The sequence below is a fragment of the Oncorhynchus clarkii genome, chromosome 12, assembly GCF_045791955.1.
Source record: "Oncorhynchus clarkii lewisi isolate Uvic-CL-2024 chromosome 12, UVic_Ocla_1.0, whole genome shotgun sequence".
NCBI lineage: Eukaryota > Metazoa > Chordata > Actinopteri > Salmoniformes > Salmonidae > Oncorhynchus > Oncorhynchus clarkii.
Genome location: NC_092158.1, coordinates 33,258,832 through 33,286,379, shown reverse-complemented (window position 1 = coordinate 33,286,379; position 27,548 = coordinate 33,258,832). Strand labels below are relative to the sequence as shown.

At 43.4% G+C, this 27,548-nt stretch overlaps 1 protein-coding gene across 1 annotated transcript in view; it reads left to right on the top strand.

Annotated features, from left to right (window-relative positions):
- Nucleotides 1-27,548, top strand: part of LOC139422004 (UV radiation resistance-associated gene protein-like) — a 151,984-nt gene that overhangs the window by 46,971 nt on the left and 77,465 nt on the right. The window contains exons 7-12 of the mRNA XM_071173146.1: nt 7-112; nt 15,512-15,638; nt 20,732-20,816; nt 23,229-23,328; nt 23,743-23,803; nt 26,921-27,086. Coding sequence (XP_071029247.1) covers nt 7-112; nt 15,512-15,638; nt 20,732-20,816; nt 23,229-23,328; nt 23,743-23,803; nt 26,921-27,086 — 645 coding nt within the window. The remainder of the gene's footprint in view (nt 1-6; nt 113-15,511; nt 15,639-20,731; nt 20,817-23,228; nt 23,329-23,742; nt 23,804-26,920; nt 27,087-27,548) is intronic.

Genomic DNA, 27,548 nt, shown 5'->3' with positions numbered 1-27,548 from the left:
TTCTAGGCTCCACACAGCACAGAGAGCCATCAAGCAGACCCAGGTGACCGTGCAGAAGATCGGGAAGGAGATTGAGGAGAAGCTGAGGACGACAGCGGCCTGCAACGAGCGGGTGAGTCAGCCAGCCACATACAGATCCTCCACTGATCTCTGCTCATCCACAACTCATCCTCTTGCAAACCCATTATCTATGTTGTGCCAATATCATGTGCTTACTATAATAATCAGTTTGTGAGATTAGACCTGGCTAGGAGAACTGAAGTCTTTGTTCTTTTTTTATTTGACCAAAGATGATTGTGCTCGTCCAGATGAGCAGCACTAGCAGCTTCTCCTGTAGTCAGCCAAAAAACCCACCTGGGATCATCCAGCAATAATAATCTGTGGACGGCACCAAGCTAGCACTAGGCTAAATGCTCAGCACATTGTAGATAGTGTATTACACAGATCCTTATGAATATGTAATTAGACCCTCAGGCTTTTATCATATCATCTATTTAGACAGATTAAGCGGTCACCCTCTATCGCCCTCAAACTCAACTCTGGACAGGGTTGGGGAGTAACGGATTACATGTAACAGATAAATGTATTCAGATTACAGATTCTTTTGAAAAACTAAATGATTACTTCTAGGATGACTTTTAAATTCATAAAGGATGTTTTGTGCAAAAAAATATTTAACACCTTTCTGTTTTCTCAGTGACATTAAAATCAGCATTGAAAAAATGCACATGTTTAAATTTGTTCAATCTGAGCGAGTATGATTACAAGTCAGAGAACACTATGATGACACACCAGATGCGTTTGATGGATTGCGGGAAAAAAGCAGGAATAGGCTTTTGTAGTCCAAGCTAAGTCTTCCAAAGATAATGCTGCAGTCATTTTCCAACTTGAATAAACACTTGGAGGTAAGGATGACAGCAGTGGTGTAGCCTACGGGCAATACAGATATCACTTATTATTGATATCTAGGCTGCATAGCGCATTGATGTGATTCACACTGCTGCTCTCTCATTTAGCTATTTGCGCCTTATGCATTGTAGATTTTTTTGAATGTGGATGGCTGTTCACAAATGTATGTGTTTTTTACCCCAATAATGGTTTAATTGAAGAAGTTTAAGCTGCCTATCAATCATTGTTTTGGCGACCAGGGGTATATTCATTAAGGAATCCGTTTACTGTTTAAGAACCAAATGGAAGCAAACAGAGTAAAACGAGAGTTTCTCTTGGACAAATTCAGGTAGAACTCTCTCCGTTTTCGGTCCGTTTGCTTTCGTTTAAGAAAGGTTTTGCAACAGAATCGGCGTAATGAGTATGCCCCAGTGGTTAGCAACTAGAGGTCGACCGATTCTGATTTTTTTTTAAACGCCGATACTGATTATTGGAGGACCCAAAAAAAGCCGATACTGATTATTGGAGGACCCAAAAAAAGCCGATACTGATTATTGGAGGACCAAAAAAAGCCGATACTGATTATTGGAGGACCAAAAAAAGCCAATACTGATTATTGGAGGACCCAAAAAAAGCCAATACTGATTATTGGAGGACCCAAAAAAAAAGCTGATACCGATAAATCTGCCATTTTATTTTACACTTGTGTGTATAAGGTAGTAGTTGTGGAATTGTTAGGTTAGATTACTTGTTGGTTATTACTGCATTGTCGGAACCAGAAGCACAAGCATTTCGCTACACTCGCATTAACATCTGCTAACCATGTGTATGTGACCAATACATTTGATTTGATATTAGTTGTAATAATGAGAATTACAACAATACTGAATGAACACTTATTTTAACTTATTATAATACATCAATAAAATCTATTTAGTCAAATAAATAATGAAACATGTTCAAGTTGGTTTAAATCATGCAAAAACAAAGTGTTGGAGAAGAAAGTAGTAAAGTAAAAGTACAATATGTGCCACGTTAAAAAGCTAACGTTTAAGTTCCTTGCTCAGAACATGAGAACATATGAAAGCTGGTGGTTCCTTTTAAAATTAGTCTTCAATATTCCCAGGTAAGTTGTTTTAGGTTGTAGATATTATAGGACTATATCTCTCTATACCATTTGTGTTTCATATACCTTTGACTATCGGATGTTCTAATAGGTACTTGAGCATTGCCAGCCTAATCTCAGGAGTTGATAGGGTTGAAGTCATAAACAGTGCCATGCTTGAAGCATTGCGAAGAGCTGCTGGCAAATGCAGTGAAGTGCTGTTTGAATGAATGCTTACGAGCCTGCTGCTGCCTACCACCGCTCAGTCAGACTGCTCTATCAAATCATAGACTTAATTATATTATAATACACACAGAAATACGAGCTTTAGGTCATTAATATGGTCGAATCCGGAAACTATCATAACGAAAACAAAACATTTTATTATTTCAGTGAAATACGGAACAGTATGTCATAATTACGTAAAAGTCTGGGCCGCCTGGCTCGTTGCGAAATAATTTGCCAAACTGTTGCATATACCCTGACTCTGCGTGCAATGAACGCAAGAGAAGTGACACAATTTCCCTAGTTAAAATAAATTCATGTTAGCAGGCAATATTAACTAAATATGCAGGCTTAAAAATATATACTTGTGTATTGATTTTAAGAAAGGCGTTGATGTTTATGGTTAGGTACACATTGGTGCAACGACAGTGCAATGTAATAGGACATGATCGGTGTCCACAAATGCTGATTATCGATTGTTATAGCAACTTGAAATCGGCCCCAATTAATCAGCCATTCCAATTTAATCGGTCAACCTCTACTTGCAACAGCTGCATAGTGCGGTACCCAACCTATGGAATTAAAGTTTCAGCGAGTTTCTCCCTTCTAAACTCACCCATGGTATTGTGCTCCATACAGTCAAAAACAAGTTTCATTTTTAAAAGACCATGAATGCGGCTTTTATTGCTCAAAAACGGACACATGCTCAAACCCACACACTTTTTATAGACTTAAACAGCTGCAAATTATCAAGATATCAAAGTGTCACCAACAAATGTAAACAATAGGCGTCCTTAGCAAATGCACTATATGGGGTTAATTTTTCAAATGCAAATAAAGCTTTTCGGTAGTGCTCGAAGCATGCCATTCGAGAGCAGCATTTCTTCTTCAACTCAAAGAAATGAGCCCAATCACTCCTCCATGATAACAAAATCATAAACAACAGAGTAGACTAATTAGTTCTTAGTTTTGGGCTGATGCTAGGTAAAACAATTTGGCTAATCTATATTTCCCAAGTCCTAATCTTGAAGATCAGGTATTTTTAAATTAATTGGAATAGCTGGAAAGATGTAAAGATAATCATATTATTACCTGTAGTAGAAAGCAATGGGTTATAACAGGCCAACATAACCAACCCATAAAGTAAAATGCAACATCCAAACTCTAACATTGATTTATCCTGCAATGGATGTTGTTCAATTGGTAATATTCATTTTTGTCTTGTTCTAATGCCTCTTAAGCAGGTTGACATTGGCGATATTGTTAAAATTAATGAAAACAAAAATGAGTTTTTTGGTCTTAATTGAAGGTTAGGGTTAGGCATTAGGGGTTAGCAGTGTGGTTAACGTTAGGGTTAAGGTTAGGTTTACGGTTAAAACCAGATTTTATGACTTTGTGTCTGTAATCCAATTACTTTACTGAGTTCTGGTAATACAAAAGTTAAGCTACTGATTTACAATTTTGGACAGGTAACTAGTAACTGTAACAGATACATTTAGAAAGTAACCTACCCAACCCTGACTCTGGACTTCAAAACCAGTGCCACTGCATTCTTTTTTGTTCCCCTCTAATCAGGGACTGATTTAGACTGGTGCAATTAGTAATCAGGTACAACAGAAAACCAGCAGGCTCTGGAGTTGAATGCATGTGGCATTGGGACATTTTAACAAAAAAAGTGTAACTTTATTTCCACCCTCAAGTCAAATCAAAACCAATAAAAAGAAAGCATATTTAAAAATGTTGGAATTGGCTTCCAAACAGCTGTGAAAACGGAGTGGTAATCCTAGGTTTTAAATGTTGTGTTTATTGTAAACGTACACTTCAAAAGCTCCTGTTAAAAAAGCCCTGGGGCTCTGACACTTTCATGTTTTGGGGCTCAAGGTATAGGCTACACTGTCAAGTTAAAAGCTGATTTTTGCACATAAGATTTAGCCGCCCTCCCCCCTTTCCTCCACAGATTTCTCTACAGTGTGTGTGTTCCTACAGTGCCTTCAGAAAGTATTCACACCCATGGACTTTTTCCACATTTTGTTTTGTTACAACCAGAATTTAAAATTAAATTGAGATTGTTGTCACTGGCCTACACATAATACCCTATAATGTCAGTGGAGTTATGTTTTTGAAAAATGTAACTAATTAATTAAAAATTAAAGCTGAAATGTCTTTAGTCAATAAGTAGTCAACCACTTTTGTTATGGCAAGCCTAAATAAGTTCATGAGTAAAAATGTGCTTAACAAGTCACATAATAAGTTGTGTGTGCATGTGCAATAATCGTGTACCCCACAGATACAATTTCAAACACACATTCAACTACAAAGACCAGGGAGGTTTTCCAATGCCTTGCAAAGAAGGGTGCCTATTTGTAGATGGGTAACAATAAATAAAAAAGAATATCCCTTTGAGCAATGTGGAATTATTAATTACACTTTGGATGGTGTATCAATAAACTCAGTCACGACAAAGATGACAAACTCCATTACCTTAGAGGAAGGAAACTGCTCAGGGATTTCACAATGAGGCCAATGGTGTCTTTAACAATTACAGAGTTCAATGGCTGTGATAGGAGAAAACTGAAGCTGGCTCAACAACATTGTAGTTACTCCACAATACTAAGCCACTTGCCAGAGTGAAAAGGAAGCCTGTACAGAATTTAAAAAATATTCCAAAACATGCATCCTGTTTGCAACAAGGTACTAAAGTAGTACTGCAAAGAAATGAACTGGATGTCCTGAATACAAAGTGTTATGTTTGGGGCAAATCTAATGCAACACATTACTGAGTACCACTCTCCATATTTTCAAGCATAGTGGTGGCTGCATCATGTTATGGGTATGCTTGTAATTGTAAACATTTTCAGGGGTATTTCATGTTAAACAAATGATAAGCAATTTGACAGAGCTTGAGTAATTTTGAACAGAATAATGGGCAAATATTGTACAATCGCTGCCAAATGTGATTCTAACATGTATTGACTCAGGGGTGGGAATACTTATGTAAATGAGATTTCTGTTTTTCATTTTCAATTAATGTGCAAACATTTCAACGAATATGTTTTCACTTTGTCATTATGGGGTATTGTGTGTAGAAGGGTGAGAGAGAGAATATATGGCTGTAACACAACAAAATTGAATAAGTCAAGGGTTATGAATACTGTGTGTGTGTGTGTGGCTGTCATCACGGTCAGAGGAGACTGCTCCAACAGTTTCTTGTTGTTGTTCACCTACATACCTCAGTTAGTTGTCCCCTTCTCTCTCAGCCTGTTGTTGTCTGAGTGATGTGTTCTTTACCACTGAACTAAACTGACTACTTACTAGCACCTCAGTCAATCAGATGATGAAGACACACACACACTACAGCACAATGTTTCTATTGAAAAGGCATTTTGGCTGATACTTCCCCTCAATGAAACATTCCAAAGCCTTTTAGAGTTCACCTCAGCTAATAAATCATGTTCTATCTCCTTTTGATCAGCCACCGCTGCTCTCTCTGTGTACTGTAGCTGAGACAGATCCTTTTAAAATGATCCCACTGAGTTATTTGGTTTCGAAAGAGGGGAGCATTGTGTGTGTCTTACTCTGAGTGAGTCTCCCCTCTCTGTTTATGAGTGCTCTCCCTGTTAGTATCTCTCTCTCCCTCTGTCTGCCCACCCCACCTCACGTTTGTGTGGGATCAAAGGGTGTGGAATGGAGCCCACCAACACGGCCCGGCGTGGCCCTTTCACCCTCTCACCCACACTCTGCCATTGATCTCCAGGGTTACGGCCAGGTTATGCCTCTGTCGCTGTTGACTCAGCTGACCAACTGGCTGTTTGATGTCCGGGGACCTTCAGACAAGCAATACACAGCGCTTTGGCTGTAAGGCGCACACACACACACACACACACACACACACATGCACACACACACACACATGCACAGACACACACACACGCATGCATGCACGCAAACACACGCACCCGCGCAAGCACTACATACATCACACACACCGGCCTCAGCCTACCTGTCAACTCTGGCATTTGGCAAAAGGCTAGAGGAGGGCTGTAGTTAGTGGTGGTTAACACGCGAGCTGCAGCATTCCTGCACTACATATGGGCTCTGACACTCCGGGAGATGGGGGCTCTATCTAGCCTGTCTGAGTGACTGACACCCTCTGTTTTCCTAAAAAAAAGCCTCAGAAGACCTTGATAAGAGGCATATCAGCATTTACTGATCCTGGCTGCGATCGCCATCTGTGTGTGTCCGTCCGTGTGCGTGCCTACATTTGTGCCTGCGTGCGTGTACGTGTCTGTCTGTGTGTGTGCTGATACCACACACAGCTGCAGGCAACTGGCAAAATAAATGCTCTCTCTAAATAACAAGGTTAAAATTCCTGCTGGGTCAGAAGATAGAAGAATGCAGGACTGACTGGGATGATCATATCAAGCAGCCAGACTGGAAGAGGAGGGAGATGCTCAGTCAGCTTACTCTCTCTCTGGTTTTCATTAGCCTCCTTGGCGGTGGATTATGATACTGATCAGAGGAATCAAAATGGGTTTGAGTTGGAGGACAAGCTCTCTCTCCATCCATCCCTCTTTCTCCTCTAATCTTTCCAACTTTGTGCCCTGCGAAAGAGCAAGCGCTGTTCTTCATTTGGGGGGTAGTACATCCAGGGCTGGAGGGGGCCTCCCAACAGGCCTTAAGTGAACCCCAGATAGAGTGAGATGTTCGGGGATGGTGTTGGGGTCTGATGGGGAGGCACCCTGTGGTGGCTGGAGATGTTGACTAATTGACTTGCATATACTAATGGCTCTATCCAGGTATACCCAGGCGACGGGGCATGTGGTGAGCTAGATGTCATCTGGTGTTGATGCTAGCCCTGTGTGTGTGACCCTGCACCACCTTCTCCCCACCCCTAAAGGGTGCAATGCTGATGCTGTACTATTTCTTACATGGTAGCACATTTATCTTGTCACCCCCACACTCGTTTGAGAACCTCCAGTCCTCACGTCTCTCATGATCATTTCTCATATGCCCCTTCCTCCCCCTCTCCAAGCGAGACCATTTGGAAGCCATCTGGACACACACACACACACACACACCTAAACACACAGCTCAGCTTCTCTCCTACTGCTCTGACAGTCTGAAGTGTTTGATATGGTGATAAACTGTGACTTCAGGCTGTGTGGTGAATACCACAGCAGGATTCAGTCTCTCTGTCCACTCCGATGTAATCAGAATCTAATGTTTCACTGGCGCAGCCTCCTCCGTCACCCCTGTGCCCCGCAGTCCCATGATCAATCTACAGCCAGCTGTCTGCCAGCCAGGGAAGAGAAGTATTTGGTTCAGTTCAGCACTCATGGACTCATCGTCATCTACCTGGCCTGGCCTGGCCTGGCCTTGGATAGTTAGGACTGCAATATAATGGCTAACTCTATGCCCCCCCCGTCCCCCCGCACCAACTCCATTGGCTTGTCTGCAGCTGATAAATTAGTGAATAGGTGATGTTGGTGCTCTCATCTTCTCCTCGTACAGTACATGTTTGCCAAAACATGGATAACCTTTGTTTAACCAGCTAATTAGCTGCTATTAGCAAAAATGTGTTTTGAGTTCCCTTTTTCAGATAATAGGCTATGTTAGTGTTTACACTTCCTTTTCCAATTACAATGTAGGGAGGTGAAAATAATGAAAACTATCTACCAATTCTAATCATTTAATATGTTGATTACAACAATACTGAATGTATTGTACAAATCTGTCATCCTGCCCCTGAACAAGGCAGTTAACCCACTGTTCCTAGGCCGTTATTGAAAATAAGAATTTGTTCTTAACTGACTTGCCTAGTTAAATAAAGGAAAAATAAATAAAAATATGATGGGGGTCCGTGGGTCTCCGGTTTGCCTGGGTGGAGGTCCATTGGCAAAAAAAGGTTGAAGACCCCTGGTCTGAGAGAAAAGGGCAGAAGTGAGGAAGGTCCAGTCACGAAAAGGCAGCTAAAAGCCCGGCCTCGCCTCTCCTGGATGTAGTGAGCCCCGTTCCAGGCATTAGAGGGTTCAGCCACAATGTCAGTCCCAGAATGAACCAGTCACAAAGCCCACCCACTTCTATCAGATAACACTTTGCTACATAACACACTGGCCCTTTACGCCAGTTAGTGCGGTGTTCTCTCTCTCGATTGGCAGTGACCTCAAACCCATTCACGTCCTTGAACTATATTTAGTACAATATCAAAATGCACCACAGGACAAATTCCATATGGTGTAATTGTATGACATTGGTGTCAACATAGTAGGTTAGTCCAAGTGTCTACACAGGCCACATTGAAGATTGACACTGGAAGCATGATAGATAATGACAATCTAAGTTGGGATTTTGAGGAAATGTATACATTTATTTTTTAACTGTGATCGACCGCCTTGGTTCTGTCTTATGTAGCAAAATTTGAAAGTGTTTTTTTTACATTGGATTAAGAGCTACAAAATGGTATATCATACACTGCACTTGAGGAACAACAGGAAAGTAATTCTACTTTGAAAGTTGATAAACTTGTAACCTCACTTGTGAGAAAATGGCCTTTGAATGTTTTGGTACCTACTGGAGAGCTCTTCTTTGTCTACACCCATTCAGCATCGTTCACACCCTCTTAAGCTTTTTGCCCCACCCATCTCTTTAAGAGTTTATCTGAGCTTTCTGTCTAAACAACAACAGTCAAGCGCCCAAGCTAACTGGTTAACGTTGGCAAGCTTGCTAGCTACTTCCAGACACAAATGAGAGAACCGCTCACTGACCATTTTCTCGCCCTAGCAGAGCTGGTTAGGCTGTTTTTATGTTATCCCGAGCGTTGGTGACTGCAACTGTGCTGCTGTCAACAATTTACGTTTTTTTGGCAACGTTTACTGACACCGGCCATATTTAGCGGGTGTTGAGCGTTAATTTGTCAGTTACTCTGCGCTATGGCACACTCAGACGAGAGTGCTCTGAAATCGGAGTAGAGCAAATTTACCAGCTACGTCTATCAACAGTTGTCGCAGTGACATTCTATTGAAAAGGATACTTTCATAGTGGTCTTTTGTAGCTAGCTAGGTAAACAATGAACCATAATCCCAACTCATGACATTACTACCCTGCATGAATATGCAGGTAGCTAACCAACCAGGTTCAATGTTAGCTAGCTAAAATTAGGATATAACTAGCAAAGCAAATGGCTCTGAGATAAAAATAATAAGATCATACACGTAATGTTAGCTAGCTAGCTAACAGTACACTTTAACTTGAAATGAAAATGACTTTCTGTCAAAATTAGAAAAGTGTAATATTTGAAAATGTAGCGAGCTAGACTATCTTACCTGTATACATCACAGATAGACGCTGCTTCCTGTCACGGATGCCATGGTTGTCCTTAGTTTGAAGATGTAATCCGGAGTCAGGTGTTTTCTCCATCTCCTTAGCTATCATACTGTAATTCCACTGATTTCAAAACTCGGTCTTCCAGAAAGTGGAGAGCAACACTTACACAGTTCTACTACACGATACATAAAAAAAGCTGCGTTAGACAGGATTACCTACACTTACTGACCAGCTCAAAGAGATAGAAGCGTGCTATATGGCAGACCAATCCGTACTCATTTCTCGGCATGTCCAGCCCACTTATTACCTCAGCCAATCATGGCTAGTGGGAAGGTTGCTGACTTTTTCTGTGGCTAAACCAACTAGGCTTGTAATTTAACAATTTTTATTTGTATTTACAGATGTCATGCAGGTATGTTATTAAGGTACATGTTCCATTTCTGCCAAAAAACGCATTTTGCTAAAAAAAAAAGGTTTACTTTCAAATGGCTCTCCTGTGAAGTAGTGACCTGCGACATACACCTAGTTTCCTGAGTGTTTTGAAATGCATTTCAGAAATAAATAGTTTAAAAGCATATAGTATTGTTATTTGACCTGTTTCTGTATCGTACTATATTTAGTCTTTGGACACATTTCATGAATCAAGTCATGTGAATACTTGTTTAAATTATATATACAAATAAATCTACACTTTCTCACCCCTAGACTACATGCAGTATAAGCAAATGCAAGTCAATGGAGACTGGAGAGTGAGTCATTTCAGAGTTTTCCCTCTTTCTCATATCTTAAACATGTTCAGATCTTAATAATTGTTGGTATATACACTACCATTCAAAAGTTTGGGGTTACTTAGAAATGTCCTTGTTTTTGAAAGGAAAGGGAAAAGTTTTTGTCCATTTTAAAATAACATCAAATTGATCAGAAATACAGTGTAGACGTTATTAATGTTTTAAATGACTATTGTAGCTGGAAAATCTACATAGGCGTACAGAGGCCCATTATCAGCAACCAGCACTCCTGTGTTTCAATGGCAGGTTGTATTAGCCTTTTTAAAATTATAACTTGGATTAGCTAGTTGATAATTAGAAAACCCTTTTGCAATTATGTTGGCACAGCTGAAAACTGTTGTCCTGATTTAAAGAAGCAATAAAACTGGCCTTCTTTAGACTAGTTGAGTATCTGTAGTATCAGCATTTGTAGGTTAGATTACAGGCTCAAAATGGCCAGAAACAAAGACCTTTCTTCTGAAACTCATCAGTCTATTCTTGTTCTGAGAAATAAAGGCTATTCCATGCGAGAAATTGCTCAAAAACTGAAGATCTCGTACAACACTGTGTACTACTCCCTTCACAGAACAGGGCAAACTATCTCTATCCAGAATAGAAAGAGGAGTGGGAGGCCCCGGTGCACAACTGAGCAAGAGGGCAAGTACATTAGAGTGTCTAGTTTGAGAAACACGCCTCACTTGTCCACTACTGGCAGCTTCATTAAATAGTACCCTCAAAACAACAGTCTCAACGTCAACAGTGAAGAGGCGATTCCGAGATGCTGGCCTTCTAGACAGAGTTGCAAAGAAAAAGCCATATCAGACTGGCCCCCAAAAAATACAAGATTAAGATGGGAAAAAGAACACAGACATTGGACAGAGGAACTCTGGCTAGAATTGTGCAAAGAAGTCATTTACACGGCACTTCACCCCAGAATGAGGTCCTGAGTGCTCTGGAGCAGGTTTTCATTAAGCATCTCTCTGTACTTGGCTCCGTTCATTTTTCCCTCGATCTTGAGGCTCCCTGTCGCTGAAATTCATCCCCACAGCATGATGCTGCCACCACCATGCTTCACCGTAGGGATTATGCCAGGTTTCCCCCAGACGTGACGCTTGGCATTCAAGCCAAAGAGTTCAATCTTGGTTTCATCAGACCAGAGAATCTTGTTTCTCATGGACTGTGGGTCCTTTAGGTGCCTTTTGGCAACTCCAAGCGGGTGGTCATGTTCCATTTACTTAGGTGTGGCTTCCGTCTGGCCACTCTACCATAACGGCTTGATTGGTGGAGTGCTGCAGAGATGGTTGTCCTTCTGGAAGGTTCTTCCATCTCCACAGAGGAACTTTGGAGCTCTGTCAGATCGACCATCGAGTTATTGGTCATCTCCCTGACCAAGGCCCTTCTTCCCCGATTGCTCAGTTTAGCCTGGCGGCCAGCTCTAGGAAGAGTCTTAGTGGTTCCAAACTTCTTCAATTGAAGGATTAAGAAGGCCACTGTGTTCTTGGGACCTTCAATGCTGCAGAAATGTTTTGGTACCCTTCCCCAGATCTGTGCCTTAATACAATCCTGTCTCTGAGCTCTACGGACAATTCCTTCAATCTCATAGCTTGATTTTTGCTCTGACATGCACTGTCAACTGTGGGACCTTGTATGGACAACTGTGGGACCTTGTATGGACAAGTGTGGGCCTTTCCAAATCATGTCCAGTCAATTGAATTTGCCACAGGTGGACCCCAATCAAATTGTGGAAACATCTCAAGGATGATCAATGGAAACAGGATGCACCTAAGCTCAATTTCAAGTCTCATAGCAGCGGTTCTGAATACTTATGTAAATCTGGTGTTTTTATTTTCAATAGATTTGCAAAAATGTATATTAAAATTTTGGTCCAGGCAAGAAATATACTAAAAATTTAAGATCTGAACATGTTTAAGATGAGAGAGAATTTTGTAAAATTACTCTCTCTCCAGTCTCTATTGACTTGCATTAGATTTGCTTATACTGCATATTCTCTAGTGGTGTGTGTGTGTGTGGATTTATTTAGATATTGTTGATATATACACTACCGGTCAAATGTTTTTAGAACACCTACTCATTCAAGGGTTGTTCTTTATTTTTTTTTACTATTTTCTACATTGTAGAATAATAGTGAAGACATCAAAACTATGAAATAACACATGGGATTATGTAGTAGCCAAAAAACTGTTAAACAAATCAAAATATATTTTATATTTGAGATTCTTCAAATAGCCACCCTTTGCCCTGATGACAGCTTTGCACACTCTTGGCATTTTCTCAACCAGCTTCACCTCGAATGCTTTTCCAACAGTCTTGAAGGAGTTCCCATATATGCTCAGCACTTGTTGGCTGCTTTTCCTTCACTCTGTGGCCCAACTCATCCCAAACCATCTCAATTGGGTTGAGATCTGGTGATTGTGGAGGCCAGGTCATCTGATGCAGCACTCCATCACTCTCTTTCTTGGTCAAATAGCCCTTACACAGCCTGGAGGTGTGTTTGGTCATTGTCCTGTTGAAAAATAAATTATAGTCCCACTAAGCGCAAGCCAGGTGGGATGGCGTATTGCTGCAGAATGCTGTGGTAGCCATGCTGGTTAAGTGTGCCTTGAATTCTTAAAAAAACACTGATAATGTCACCAGCAAAGCACCCCCACACCATCACACCTCCTTCATGCTTCATTGTGGGAACCACACATGCTTAGATCATCCATTCACCAGCTCTGTGTCTGACAAAGACACTGCGTTTGGAACCATAAATCGCAAATTTGGACTAATCAGACCAAAGGACAGATTTACACTGGTCTATTGTCCATTGCTTGTGTTTCTTGGCCCAAGCAAGTCTGTTCTTTTTATTGGTGTCCTTTAGTAGTGGTTTCTTTGCAGCAGTTTGACCATGAAGGCCTGATTCACTCAGTCTTCTCTGAGCAGTTGATGTTGAGATGTGTCTGTTACTAGAACTATGTGAAGCATTTATTTGGGCTGCAATCTGAGGTGCAGTTAACTGTAACTGCAGTAGAAGTAACTCTGGGTCTTCCTTTCCTGTGGCGGTCCTCATGACAGCCAGTTTCATCATAGCGCTTGATGGTTTTTGCGACTGAACTTTCTAACTTCTTGATATTTCCTGTATTGACTGACCTTCATGTCTTAAAGTAATGATGGACTGTTGTTTCTCTTTGCTCATTTGAGCTGTTCTTGCCATAATATGGACTTGGTCTTTTACCAAATAGGGCTATCTTCTGTATACCACCCCTACCTTGTCACAACACAACTGATTGGCTCAAATGCATTCAGAAGGAAATAAATTCCACAAATTAACTTTTAACAAGGCACACCTGTTAATTGAAATGCATTCCAGGTGACTACCTCATGAATCTGGTTGAGATAATGCCAAGAGCGTGCAAAGCAAAGGGAGGCCACTTTGAAGAATCTCAAATATGATCGTCGAACTGCTCGTCGAACATCTCATTCCAAAATCATGGGCGTTCAATATGTAGTTGGTCCCCCCCACTCTTCTGGGAAGGCTTTCCACTGGATGTTGGAACAATGCAGCGGGGACTTCCATTCAGCCACAAGGATTAGTTAGGTCGGGCACTGATGTTGGGCGATTAGGCTTGGCTCGCAGTCGGCGTTCTGATTCATCCCAAAGGTGTTCGATTGGGTTGAGGTCAGGGCACTGTGCAGGCCAGTCAAGTTCCTCCACACCGATCTCAACAAACTATTTATGTATGGACCTCGCTTTGCCCACGGGGGCATTGTTATGCTGAAACAAGAAAGGGCCTTCCGCAAACTGTTGCCACAAGGTTGGAAGCACAGAATCACTAAAATGTAATTGTTTGCTGGTGCATTAAGATTTCCCTTCACTGGAACTAAGGGCCCATCCCAAACCATGAAAAACAGCCCCAGACCATTATTCCTCCTCCACCAAACCTTACAGTTGCCACAATGCATTGCGGCAGATAGCGTTCTCCTGGCATCAGCCAAACCCAGATTCACTCGTCGGACTGCCAGATGGTGAAGCGTCATTCATCACCCCAGAGAACGCGTTGCCAAGTTCAATGGCGGCGAGCTTTACACCACTCTAGCTGACACTTGGCATTGTGCATGGTGATCTTAGGTTTTTGTGCCGCTGCTTGGCCATGGAAACCCATTTCATGAAGCTCCTGACAAACAGTTATTGTGCTGACATTGCTTCCATTGGCAGTTTGGAACTTGGTTTTGAATTTTGCAACCGAGGACAGATGATGATGACAGATTTTTACGCGCTTCAGCACTCGGCGGTCCCGTTCTGTGAGCTTGTGTGGCCTACTACTTTGCGGCTGAGCAGTTGTTGCTCCTATACGTTTCCACCTCACAATAACAGCACTTACAGTTGACCGGGGCAGCTCTAGCAGGGCAGACATCTGACGAACTGACTTGATGGAAAGGTGGCATCCTATGACGGTACCACGTTGAAAGTCACTGAGCTCTTCAGTAAGACCATTCTACTGCCAATGTTTGTCTATGGAGATGTCTAGGTGCTCGATTTTATACACCGGCCGGCAACTGGTGTGGCTGAAATAGCCAAATCCACTCATTTTGAAGGGGTGTCCACGTACTTTTGTGTTTACCACAAATTATTAAGATCTGATCATTTGAACATGTATTCACATGAATTTACATTTATAAAATATGTCAAATGACTAAATATAGTACAGTGTAAAAAACTTGTATTTTAGACAAACACTTTGGCCAATTGAAGAATAATTTTCCAGATTTGTCCATCAGTAAGCTCAGAGAACAAGTGTACCAAAGGAAATTATATTTTTCCGTTATGGACATGAAGGGGTTAACTCGCATTTGCCCTTTATATGAGGATCTCCAATTTCTCTCGTGAGGGATTTTGGAGGGGTTCTTTTGAAAGACCTTGTTTGAGGCCCCACTTGTCTTCATCCATCCAGTATTGACAGTGTATAATGGGTTATGAGAGGCGTATTGAATGAGTTTGTTATGGAATTGGCCCTAGATTGTGTGGCTTGTTCTGAGAGACCTAATGGGGATATGGTGTTGAGCTGGAATAATGAAAAGCACTTGCTGTGGTGAAACATATATATATACTCTCTTTCTATTTATTTCTTTCTCACTCTCTCGGTTTATTCTTCATTTTCTCCTCTCCACCTCTCTCTCTCCTTTCTTCGCTCTCTCTCTGCAGAAGAAGGAGCGGGAGTGTATGCAGATGCGTCTCGGGATGCTACGAGGTGAGCTGGAGAGACAGAGGAAGGTGCTGGGCCGGGAGACAGACCTGCGGCAGAAGGAGAGAGCACAGCTTCAGAAGAAAGGTAAGGGGTATTTGGAGTTGGACACAATTGGCTGGCATTTACAAGCCACTAGATATTACAATTTCAAATTGCATATAGTGTGGGGACTGGCGTCCATATGGGATTGTACTCCTGTTCTGTACCTTACACTGGGGTTGCCCTAAACGGCACCCTAGTATTCTGTGTAGTGCACTACCTCTGATAGATCCTACGAGACTGGTATGCTGAAGGTCAGCCAACTGCTGTTCTTGGGCTACTTATTTCACGGCATGTTCCACTCCAGACCATTACAGTACAGTAGAGTACAGTACAGCACCTCACACACAGGAAACCTCTTTCACTGTTGACCGGCTGGAGTCTCTGAGTCACTCCACTACAGTGACAGTTTTCCCCCTTGCCGTGCGACACTCTCAGACAGAGACTTTTCTGTGCCGGCCAGCCAAGTTGTTCTACCAGGGCCGGTAATGTAACCCGTTAGCGTTTTATGGCGTCGTTGAGTCAATTATATGGGTTCAATAACAGAATAACTGCCGGCTGTATCATGTCTGGGATGGGTGGGTTTGTTTTACTGGCATGTTTACTGCTCCATATCCGTTATGTCCGCAGGGAAATAAACCTAGCAGAGTTCATATTCAACACCACCACCATGATGGGCACGCACAGACCGGTTCACACATGCACAGAACAATACATATATACTTTTATGGCATTGATATTAATGTCTTGGCTCTTTTCCTGTAGGTATATGGGATTATCCAGGTGGCTTAGATAATTAAGTGAATCACATCTTGTAAGTATGTACGCAGCTGTCCTATACGTAGTATGTGCATTCATACATTTTGTGACTGTGAGGTGTGTTATCAACCTTTCATAAAAAATGGCACCTGCTAGTCATAGGAGGAATATGAGCAATTAGGGAAGGCACATCGAATGAGCTTCCAGTTTTTTTGAGAGGTCGTGTCTCTGATGGACCTGGGGCCAGATCATGTTGACCCTCCACTCCTTGTGTCTGAGTGACTTTCAAAGCTTTCACTTCTGGCAGACCCATCCGTGTCCCTCTCTCCGTCTCCCTCCTTCTTCCTCTCCTGTTTTCTCTGACCAGTCTGTTATTGTATTTGTTTAACAGCAGGGTGGGGTGGGCAGTGTTGTTTAACAGCAGGGTATGGTAGGGTGTGTTCAAAGAGGACTGGGGGGATGAAGTCTCTGATGGATCCAGGTTCTGTGTTTGGCCAAAGGTCAGGAAGCCATGGTGGTTTGGTTCTCCCTAAAATGGCTTGTGTTATTGATTTGACTGGTTGTCTGGACCGCAGCCCAGCATACCTGCACACACTGTGTTCATAACCTCCAGGCTCTCACACACACACACACACACACACACACAAAAAAAACTACCCTGAGGTATGGTTTGTGTCCCCGTCCTGACGAATGGCCCTTAATCCTCTGTCACCACTGCTGGATTAAGAATGTATTTTTATTTTTTATTTAACTAGGCAAGTCAGCTAAGAACAAATTCTTATTTTCAATGACTGCCTCGGAACAGTGGCTTAACTGCCTGGTCAGGGGCAGAACGATATATTTGTACCTTGTCAGCCCGGGGATTCGATCTTGCAACCTTTCGGTTACTAGTCCAACGCTCTAACCACTAGGCTACGCTGCCGCCCCTTTTGTGCTAAGAGGACACGTGTTTATTTAAACACAGAAGGAAAAGTACCTGGTAGTGGACAAGATTAGGTTAGATATGTATGGTTTCCATAGTAAGAGACCGGGTCACCTGACTCACATCAGTGAACAAGGAGGACCAGGCTCTCTGATCTGTCCCACGTCCCATGCTGCCCACGTCCTATGCTGCCCACGTCCCATGCTGCCCCCCCATGCTGCCCACTAGGCTAGACAGTATGTGAATGCAGTCTTTAGAATCATATCACATTTGCTCCGTCTGTTTCCGGTCCGCATTCCTTTCTGTGAAATTACGTTTTTTCAGACGATCCCCTTTACTGTCAAAACAAATGGGGGTCAAACCCAAATATACAGTACCTACAGGGGTGTTTGTGAGGGTGCAGGCATGTGAGGAATGCTAGGAAGCTGGCAGACGCCAGCCGGCTCTCACTGGGTGGGTGTTTGTGTGTGGGTGGGTGTTTGTGTGTTTGTGGGTGGGTGTTTGTGTGTGGGGGTGTGTGTGTGTGTGTGCTACACTTAGCCACTCCTGACAGTGTGTGAACTTCCAGCTGATAGGGCAGTGCCAGGGCCAGGGATCATCTTGATGACAGGTTAATGACTGGCTGTCCAATGGCCGCTCATTTGCTATGATGGTTGGCTGCATCCCTGGCCCTGTTGGCCCTGTGTTGGTTGTGTGTGTATGCATGTTTGTGTGTGTGCATATTCATGTGAATGCCTGTGTTTGTGTAAGAGGCTTGAGGAGAGCTGGGATTCTTCACAGAGACAAAGCCCAGAGAAGACGGAGCATTATTTTAACCTTAACCCCCACAGCCTTCTGCTTAATGTTCAGTCATGGCGTCAACACTACTCTTCCTCTGGTTCCTTTTTTCTTGTCACAATTTCCTCTCGCCTAATATTCCCCTCTACCACCTTGAGCAGACGTTATAAATTAGGGCAGTAAAAAGTCTTTATCGTGGTTATTTACAGTTATTTTCACTCTCTGCCTTCCCACCGAGGCGACTGAAGGCCAATAAACAGTGGCAGAGTTAGTAACCCAGAGTTAAGAGTCAAGGTTTTTTAAAGTGGCGAGAGATGTGGGGGTGTCTATCACATCAACACACTGGACTTAGCTCAGAACTCTGGTCCCCACACTAAACCTAGCACCATTACACCCACAGTCACCAGCTCCCTCAGCTGCAGTGGCCATGTTCAGTGAGTGAGGGTGACTATCTTACTAATGAGTGGTATAACTGGACCTGGGCCTAGAGGAGATATAATAGGACCAACCAGAGAGACCTTTCTCACTGTGATTCATTGCATTTCTCTTTCTCCCTCTACCCTCAATTGTTTTTCCTCTCTTCAACTGCAGTACTCCCCTCTCTCTCTCTCTCTCTCTCTCTCTCTCTCTCTCTCTCTCTCTCTCTCTCTCTCTCTCTGTCTCTGTCTCTCTCTCCCCCCCCCCCACACATCTTATTAAAGGGGAGACATCCTGTGATGTTTCATGGCTATCTGTCTCGTACCAACACGGGTCACAGCTCAGTCACTTCCTCCATCGTTACACAGTAACACAACCTGTCCTTGTTTCATGCTTTTATCCCCTTGTATCTTCAGCTTTCCTTTGCTCTCGCTCGCTCTCTCCCTCCCTCCCACTTTCTCTCTTTACTCTCTCTCCCTCTCCTCACACACACACACACATTCCTCTCACTCTCTCTATTTCGCTTTCCTTTCTACTGAGATGGAAAGAGGTAGCTCCTTATATTAGGACGTGTGGGAGTTTTTCCGCTTGTGACATGGTGGATATTATTATTTTGTCTCTGAGGAGAGAACACAACAACACTGGAGGGCGGTAAAAGAATAACATCTCTAAAGCTATGTGACGTAGCTAAACATGGCACCATAGCCTTCTACACACACACACACACACACACACACACACACATTTTTACACACACGTGTCTCCATTTGTTTTAGTTTGGCGGCAGAGGCTTTGATGCGTTGGTGACAGGGATGGGGGTGGGGGGGGTTACATAAAAGCCTAGGAGAGCTCAGGGCCTATGCAGGCGAAGGGGGACCTTTTGAACACATCGTTTAAACCAAACGGGCTGACTAATCTGCCCAATCCCAAACAGTATCTTTCTTGTCATCCCTAATCTGATGAAGATTTGGCCTTGGCACCCAAACCTCCCCTTCTGTCTTTCTCCTTGCAACCCCCATCTATCCTCCCCTCCACCTCCTCTTTGGACTTTCTGTCTGGGCAGACCAGCTTTGACAGGTAACATGCAGTGGAAGAGAGGTTCATTTGAACCAGCTGGGTTTTAAAATGTGTGTCAAGACGAGTGTGTATTGGAGCCTCTCTTATCCATTCTCTATTCAGCCTGTCAACAGCAAGGTACATGAGATGGGATGGTTGGGAGAAGTTGGGGTTGGTACTGATGTCTTATAGCCAGATCATATTTGTTCAGGTGGAGATGTTTATGCCATGTGGCAATGCACATGCTGTACCAAAGTTAAGTGTTTTCTATTAACACACAAAATCATGCTTGTTAATTTAGTCCAAAACTCTTTGTCCCATCATACATTGTTCCAGGTGCAGAGTTTGGACTGTGGTTTTAATATGCCTAGGTTCATCCGTATCGCTGTTAAATCTGTAATCACTCTTCCTTATCTAAATGCTTTTATTTATTTGACTTTATTTGACTACAAAAGTCAAACAAATCCTACCATCATTATTCATGTGTAGTGGTTTTATGTGATGTGAGTCAGAAGGAAATGTTTTTTTCCTGACCAAAGTAACCGTGTTATGTTTCCAGTGTTTAATGTGGAAGGCATTAAATCAAGAAACACGCCCAGACACCTGTGTAAATTTACCAGAACAGAACACACCTGTGTAAATTTACCAGAACAGAACACACCTGTGTAAATTTACCAGAACAGAACACACCTGTGTAAATTTACCAGAACAGAACACACCTGTGTACATTTACCAGAACAGAACACACCTGTGTACATTTACCAGAACAGAACACACCTGTGTAAATTTACCAGAACAGAACACACCTGTGTAAATTTACCAGAACAGAACACACCTGGTAATTTACCAGAACAGAACACACCTGGTAATTTACCACCTCCCTTTCTCTTTCTTTCTCTCTTTCCCTCTTACTTTCACGTCTCTCGCTATCACTCTCTTTCTCGGTCATATTCATCTCTCCCTTTCTTTCCATCTCAATTCAATTCAATTCAAGGGCTTTATTGGCATGGGAAACATGTGTTAACATTGCCAAAGCAAGTGAGGTAGACAACATACAAAGTGAATATATAAAGTGAAAAACAGCAAAAATTAACAGTAAACATTACACATACAGAGGTTTCAAAACAGTAAAGACATTACAAATGTCACATCTCTCTCTCTCTCTCTCTCTCTCTCTATCTCCCTTATCTCCCTTATCTCTCCTTAGAGGAAGCGTTCTCCACCAAACACCACAGTCTGGGGATGGAGAGGGAGTCGTTAACAGAGCAACATAAAGAATGCACTGCCAAAAGGTACGTGTCAACCTGTAATTGAAGCATTTATTTATCCATGCACACACTCGCGCACACACACTCGCACCCGCGCTCCATCCCGTTGGTTCACCACGCCATCTGCTAGAAATTACCTAGGCCCCACAGAATGGTGTGTTCTAATATGCTGTCAATTGTTCTAAATGCTGTGGGGAGATTACATTCTGCTTACAAAGAGGGGGTGTTGGCTCGGTGCTGCCTATTTGTGTTTTTAGCCCTAGAGAGAATAAGCAGATTGTGTCAAAGACCAGTCTGATGTGTTTGCCTTGGCCTGCAGGGGTGCACCCTGGATACAGAGTTTGTTTGGCTGGGTACCTGGCAGTGATGGGGCCAAGGCAGAGCAGAAGCAACAGCACTGCTACAGTAAACACACTAGTTATAGCTGGCCGGGCAAAGAAACCCACCAACGCATCATGTAACCAAGGAAATGTATTTTGACACTCATGCATCTGCCTAACGTCCACCCCTGGAAAAAAAAGTGTATTTAAAGTTCATTGGGCAAAAAATAAGTGTTTGTTAGGGAGAGTTGCTGAGTTCATGTAATAACCAGGTTTCTGGAAATGTGTCTGTCTTTGATGGTTTGGGTTTGATGTGGGAATTGAGGGTCTTGCATCTGGGCTTAACCAGAACAGATAAGAGAAAGCCTGCTGGACTGAGATGTGAGGTTTATATGAAGGAAGGATCAAATGATTAACATGGTAATCATCTGGATCTTCTGAATCTACAAAGCCTCCACAGTAAGACCAGGGATTTTCAACTGTGTAATGGTGAGGGCCAAGGCAGGAGGCCGACCACAGGCAGAGCAGAATGGGGTGCCGAGGAGCATGGAGGAAAGGCTGTTCATATCCAATGATCATTTTCTCCCAACACCTTTTCATCTGTCTGAATTGATGGGCCATTATCCACAAAACTCTACTCCCCAAGTGCTGGTTTAAATTGTTGAATGGGGGGGACACACACAGTCACACATGTTCACACACAATGTAAACATAGGCCATACTGTATATATTTACACACACACACACACTTTTGAGTTCTCTGACTTGTCTGAAGTCAGACTCCAGTAGCTGTCAAGAGGTGGACATAAGAAAGCAAACATTATTCCAGACGTTTCCTCTTCTCACCTAGGCAGGTCAGGCTTGTGGGTTGTCCCCCCCCCCCCCCCCCCCCCGCCAAGTCTGCTAATGGAACAGCCCAGGGCTGGTCTAAGGGGCCTGTGGTGATTTTTGGACCTGTCCCGGGGGGGAAAAGAGTGGCTGGTAATTTGGCAGTTATGATAATTGAGTTGCTATTACAATTACTGTGGAGATGATTCAGAGCTGAGCCATTAGGTCTCCTCATCCAGGTCTGGGCCAAGACAAACACACCCTTGCTGTTCTCTTCAACCTCAGTTTCCAATTAAGGCACCGTCACCCCTCATAACTAACTGACACCCTAGCTACCCTCCATCCCTCACTCCACCTCCCTATCCCCATACCTGCACCCTTATTCTCTCCCTCTCTCTCTCCCTCCCAAGCTTTACTGAGATGTCAGGTCTCGCCTCACATCTTTCCCCATCCACATTCTTGTTGTTTTTCTCTCTCATATTATTCATATAGACTGAGTATACCAAACTTTAAGAACACCTTCCTTGAGTTGCTCTTTCGCCCTTGAACAGCCTCAGTTCGTCGGGCATGGACTCTACAAGGTGTCAAGCGTTCCACAGGGATGCTGGCCCATGTTGACTCCAATGCTTCTCGCAGTTGTCAAGTTGGCTGGATGTCCTTTGAGTGGTGGACTATTTTTGAAACACACGGGAAAACCCAGCAGCGTTGCAGTCTTGACACACTTTAACCGGTGTACCTAGCACCTACTACCATACCCTGTTCAAAGGCACTTACATATTTTGTCTTGCCCATTCAGCCTCTGAGTGTCACACATACTGTACACAATCCATGTCTCAGTTGTGTTAAGGCTTAAAAATCCATAATTAACCTGTCTCCTCCCGTTCATCTACACTGATTTTGAAGGGGATTTAACAAGTGACAATAAGGGATCATATTGTAGCTTTCATCTGGTCAGTCTGTCATGGAAAGAGCATGTGTTCCTAATGTTTCATACACTCAGTGTATAATACTGTATTGTACAGTACCTTCTCCCTCTCTCTCCCCACCCCCCCTTTCCTCTTCATCACCTCCTCATCGTTCCCTTATACCCATTTTCTGTCATTTCCCCCTTTCTATCCTCCTGCCTCTCTATATCCCTGTCTATTTGATCCAGTTGATTCTCTTCTCTGTCACCAGTCCTCCCTCTGTTCTCTTCCTCCTCCTCTGTTACTGTCCTCTTTGTGTTGCTCAGTAAGGCCATGAGTCTGACTGAGTCATCAAGTGACTGTCTCTGTGTCTGTCTCCCCAGAGAGCTGTTCCTCAAGTCCAACGCTCAGCTCACCTTCCGCTGTCGTCAGCTCCTCTCTGAGCTGTCCTACATCTACCCCATCGACGTGGTCACCACGGCCGTGAGTAACCTCCTCCTGAGTAATGCTAGAAATGAGCCTGGTCGATATACTACACAGTATTGGCTGTAGTCAGCTATATGGCATGACAACGATGGCGAACAAAAGAGAAAACCTTGAGTGAGAAAAGCTTGGGGAGAAATGTTTTCTCAGCCCTTATTAGTCTTTGGAGTGGCCAACCACTTACATTCCCTGTGTTTTGAAATCGGTTAAAGTTTCAATCTGAAATGTTCTGCGACGGAGCTGAACAGCTTAAATACTCAGTGGTCATTATAATACCATTTCTAAGGAGAGGGCCCTTTTTGCTCCCGAAGCTTTTCCCTTTCCTCTCTCTCTGTTTTCTCTGTTGTTTTCTGAATATGGCATTGTTGGTTCTTGGATTCTCATTCTCATAAAACTTGTTTAATTTCCCTGCAGGCTAATCAATCCGATTATGTCATCTGTGGAGTGAAGCTGCCCAACTCGGAGGATTTCCAAGGTAACATATCTATTTCAACGGGAAACGGAAGGGTTTGGAGTGACACAGAGACACTCATAAAGCAGGGTGCATCTGCTTCCTTTTATTGAAGGTTAAAACTTCTGACCTCTCTTTTGGTTCCACATCACCATCCACATGTCGTGAATGTGAGCCTGTACTCCGTCTGTGGTTTGTGTGATATCAGTGGATCCCTTTAAGCTGATGCTCTGACTGATCCTCTCCTGTAATTGGGACTCTATAGTTGAGTCCCAAATGGCACCCTATTCCCTATGTATTGTGCACTATAGTTTTTGGGGGGAACTACAGTATATAGGGAATGGGGATAGAGTGCAAATTGGGACACAGAACAATATCTGCTCTGAGGTACAATGACAAGTGTTTTAGAAGTAGTGGCTGGTGGAGGAAACTCTGTGCAAGACATATGTGTTGTATGGGCTAGATGTAATACCTTGATGCAGAGTCAGAGTAGTTACACCGGAAAGGTTTCACCATACTCCCTGGTAGCAACCTTTTGTTAATGGAAGCAGGCCCAGGACCCACAGAGTGCTCCCCATCATCCAAGAATGTGGAAATTGCTTCCTGTGTATTTGACCTCTGGAGTCTGTGAATTCTGCTGCCCAGCTACTTTATAAGGAGCGGTCCCATGGGTGAGAGGGATGAGACTGATAAAGGGACTCTCTCTCTAAGTTTGTCACACCATTCTGCTGGTCTGTAAGTTCAGCCCACCATTTCTGTGTATTTATGAATACTGAGTAGTATAATCTGCAAAGTACTGTATGTCGTAAGTCTGTCTCATTTACTGTGGGTGTTTTAAAGGCAGCAGATGAGGATTTGGCATTGTGTTTGTGCGCGTTTACACGGCAAAGGTCTGAATAAGATGATGATTCAAGAGGGGCTTACATTTGGAAAGTGTTATTCATCTAATTCCCTCCATGTCGCACCCGTATGTGTTGTGGATAATCTGATTTGGCTTTCTCAGCCAGGGAAGCACGACTTCAAAGACATGATGGAGGGGGAAGTGGAGTTGAGGGGGTTGAGGCAGGGGGACTAATGAGAGCCAGGTTTCCCCAGTGTGCCTTCTTTTAATACCCCTCCATTGCTATCCCCCGACCTACCCCAACGCTGCCTCGATCTCCAGCCCCCCATTTCCTTGGCTGCAGCAGCCTCCCGCTCTTCCTCATCCTGATGGCTCGTTGTTTGTATTTGCAGCGGTGAGTGGATTCCCATCCCCTGTGGAGGTGTGCGGCTGTCTCACCCCGCGGGGGTGGTAGATATCTAGTGAGTAAACCACAAGGCATGTGCTGTGGCATCGCAGTAGGAGATGGAGAGGCCTACAGGGGGAGTCCTAACCCACTCACAACCTCCCTCCAACCTGTCCTGTTCTCCCTTCCCTCTCCTTGCATGTGGTGTGGCTGTGTAGTAGAACAGAGAGTGAGAGGGACAGAGGCCTATAGGAGGTTAGGAGGAGGGTCTACCTGGTCAGACGTTTCTGTCTAACACCACCTTAACCACTACACCTATACAGCAGCCCAGCCTGAAACTACCCCATCATAGAGGCCTGACCTTTGACACTTCACCCCTGCTCTGATTTCTGTGGGGCCCTACCTGAGAGCTGGGCCAGCCCAGTATTAAGCCGATCATGTCTGAAACTGTGTTGTTGCTGGGTCACAGACAGGAGAGGGCTGTCTGCAGGGTAGGATGTGGTAGATTAGTGAGACACTGTGGTCAGGGCTGCTGCACAGCCTAATCCAACCTGCCCTGCCTGGGGAGACTGAGGGGAGAAGGTAGAGGGGTGACGCTGGAGGAGACTGGGGACAGGAGATGGGAGAGGCTGGATAAGGTGAGGGGAGAGAAGAGAGAGGATAGTTTGGATGAGAGACTGGAGGAGACGGTAGAGGAGAAGGGAGGGGAGGCTGGTGAGGGTAGAGGGGACTTGCTGCTAAGAAGAAGGGGTCATGGGGTGGAAACAAGCCCCCCAGTGCTTTCTCTCTCTCGGAGGTAACTCAGCCCTCATCTGAGGATACTTGACTTTGGATTTAAAAGGTTCTCCATTTTCCCCAGTACATGTCAGTTATACTTATGATTCCTTTATCTGACATTCCTGTTGGATAGAACTAGTGTTATGGAAGGTATTGGCATTATAAAAGGTAGTCAGCTTCATGGCCTCTGCTGGTATCAGAGGTGCAGACACAAGAATTGTATAATTCAGGGTCGTCTAGTTATACACCAATGCGCTCCTAGTCAACTATTTACTGAGGCAGCGGTCTGTTATTCCAAAGCATTAAGACAAAAGCACTATGATTTGGGGATTTGGAAAGTATAAGCACTTTGCCTGGAGCAATGTCCTGTTGCTCGGCAGTTGAGAACTTGAAACAACTTAATGTGCTGTCAAAGAAAGCAGTTCCTTTACTTCAGCGAGGTGGTGGACCTGTTTTCTAGTCAGAAATGTTAATGAAACCGTAACCGTCTAATTTTCCCCTAAAATGCAATTGAGCCCAGCAGGGATAGTTTTACGTGACGCTTTTGCTTTTCACGCACATTTCTGAAATAAATTAAGTATTTTTAAGTAAATGAGGTATTCTACAGCAGTTGAAGTTTTCTTGCGTGTTCCGGCGCCAAAACCCACTCTATATCATTTCGAAAACACTCTGCCCATGTAAATGTGCCTGCTTTTCATCGGTGTGATTACTTGGTTACCAAAGTTTTTTCCAGTTTGTGACGTCTTTATTATATTACCATGTTACAATTTGATCTTTCATTTCAACGTAATGAACTTATATGAAACACGTATGAAATACATGCGTATTGCAGTCAGACTGTTGCTGATCACTTGCTTTCAAGTGGAGCTTCATGAAGCGCTAAAGAAATGATGAAACACTGAGACTGTTTAGCTCGTTGTTGCCGTTTTGACCAACTTTAGTTTCTAGTCGTAGCATTACAATGTGTTGTATTAATAACCCATTAAAACACAGCCATTGAAGTGATTAACAGGCATGGCATTTCATGATCAGATCCGTTCAACAAAGGTTTTCTAAAGTAAGAAACAATGAGACCATTTCACAGTAAAACCTGTCCAACAGAGACTGACTGACCTCTGTGTTGTGTTCTGTCCTGCAGCGAAGGATGATGGGAGCGTTGCGGTTGCCCTGGGTTACACGGCCCACTTGGTACTGATGATCAGTTGCTTCCTGCAGATCCCTCTCAGGTATCCTGTCATCCACAAAGGCTCCCGCTCCTCCATCAAGGACACCATCACAGACAAGCTCAGTGAGAAGGAGCGAGAGTAAGGACCCTACACTCTGGTTATTTTCTTTTTATTTGTTTTGGTAGATACACATTTTTTCATTGTTACTGTACAACATTACAGGTGGAATTTCCTTTGTGATGATTAGCCACCACGTCACTACTCCAATAGAGCAATTCTGTTATATAATGATCAAAATAATAGACCTTGGGAGACGATATACCGTGTTCCTGGTCATAAGAAAGGGCTTACAGGGGCCACATAATGACAGTAGCTAAGCCTGCTGTAACCAGGTGATGGATGCCAAGGATTCCTAGTAGCCAATGATTTAGCGGTAGAGTAGAGAGAAACTCTAAAGTTCAACGACTGGAGAGCTCATGGTGATCCTAGTCATAAGAAGAGCCAAATAAGGTCAACGTGTGTGTTCTCTAGTTTACTGTACTGTAGTTAGTTTGTGCAGAGGATTCCTAGTCACCCATGAAAGTGAGGATCAGAGGGAAG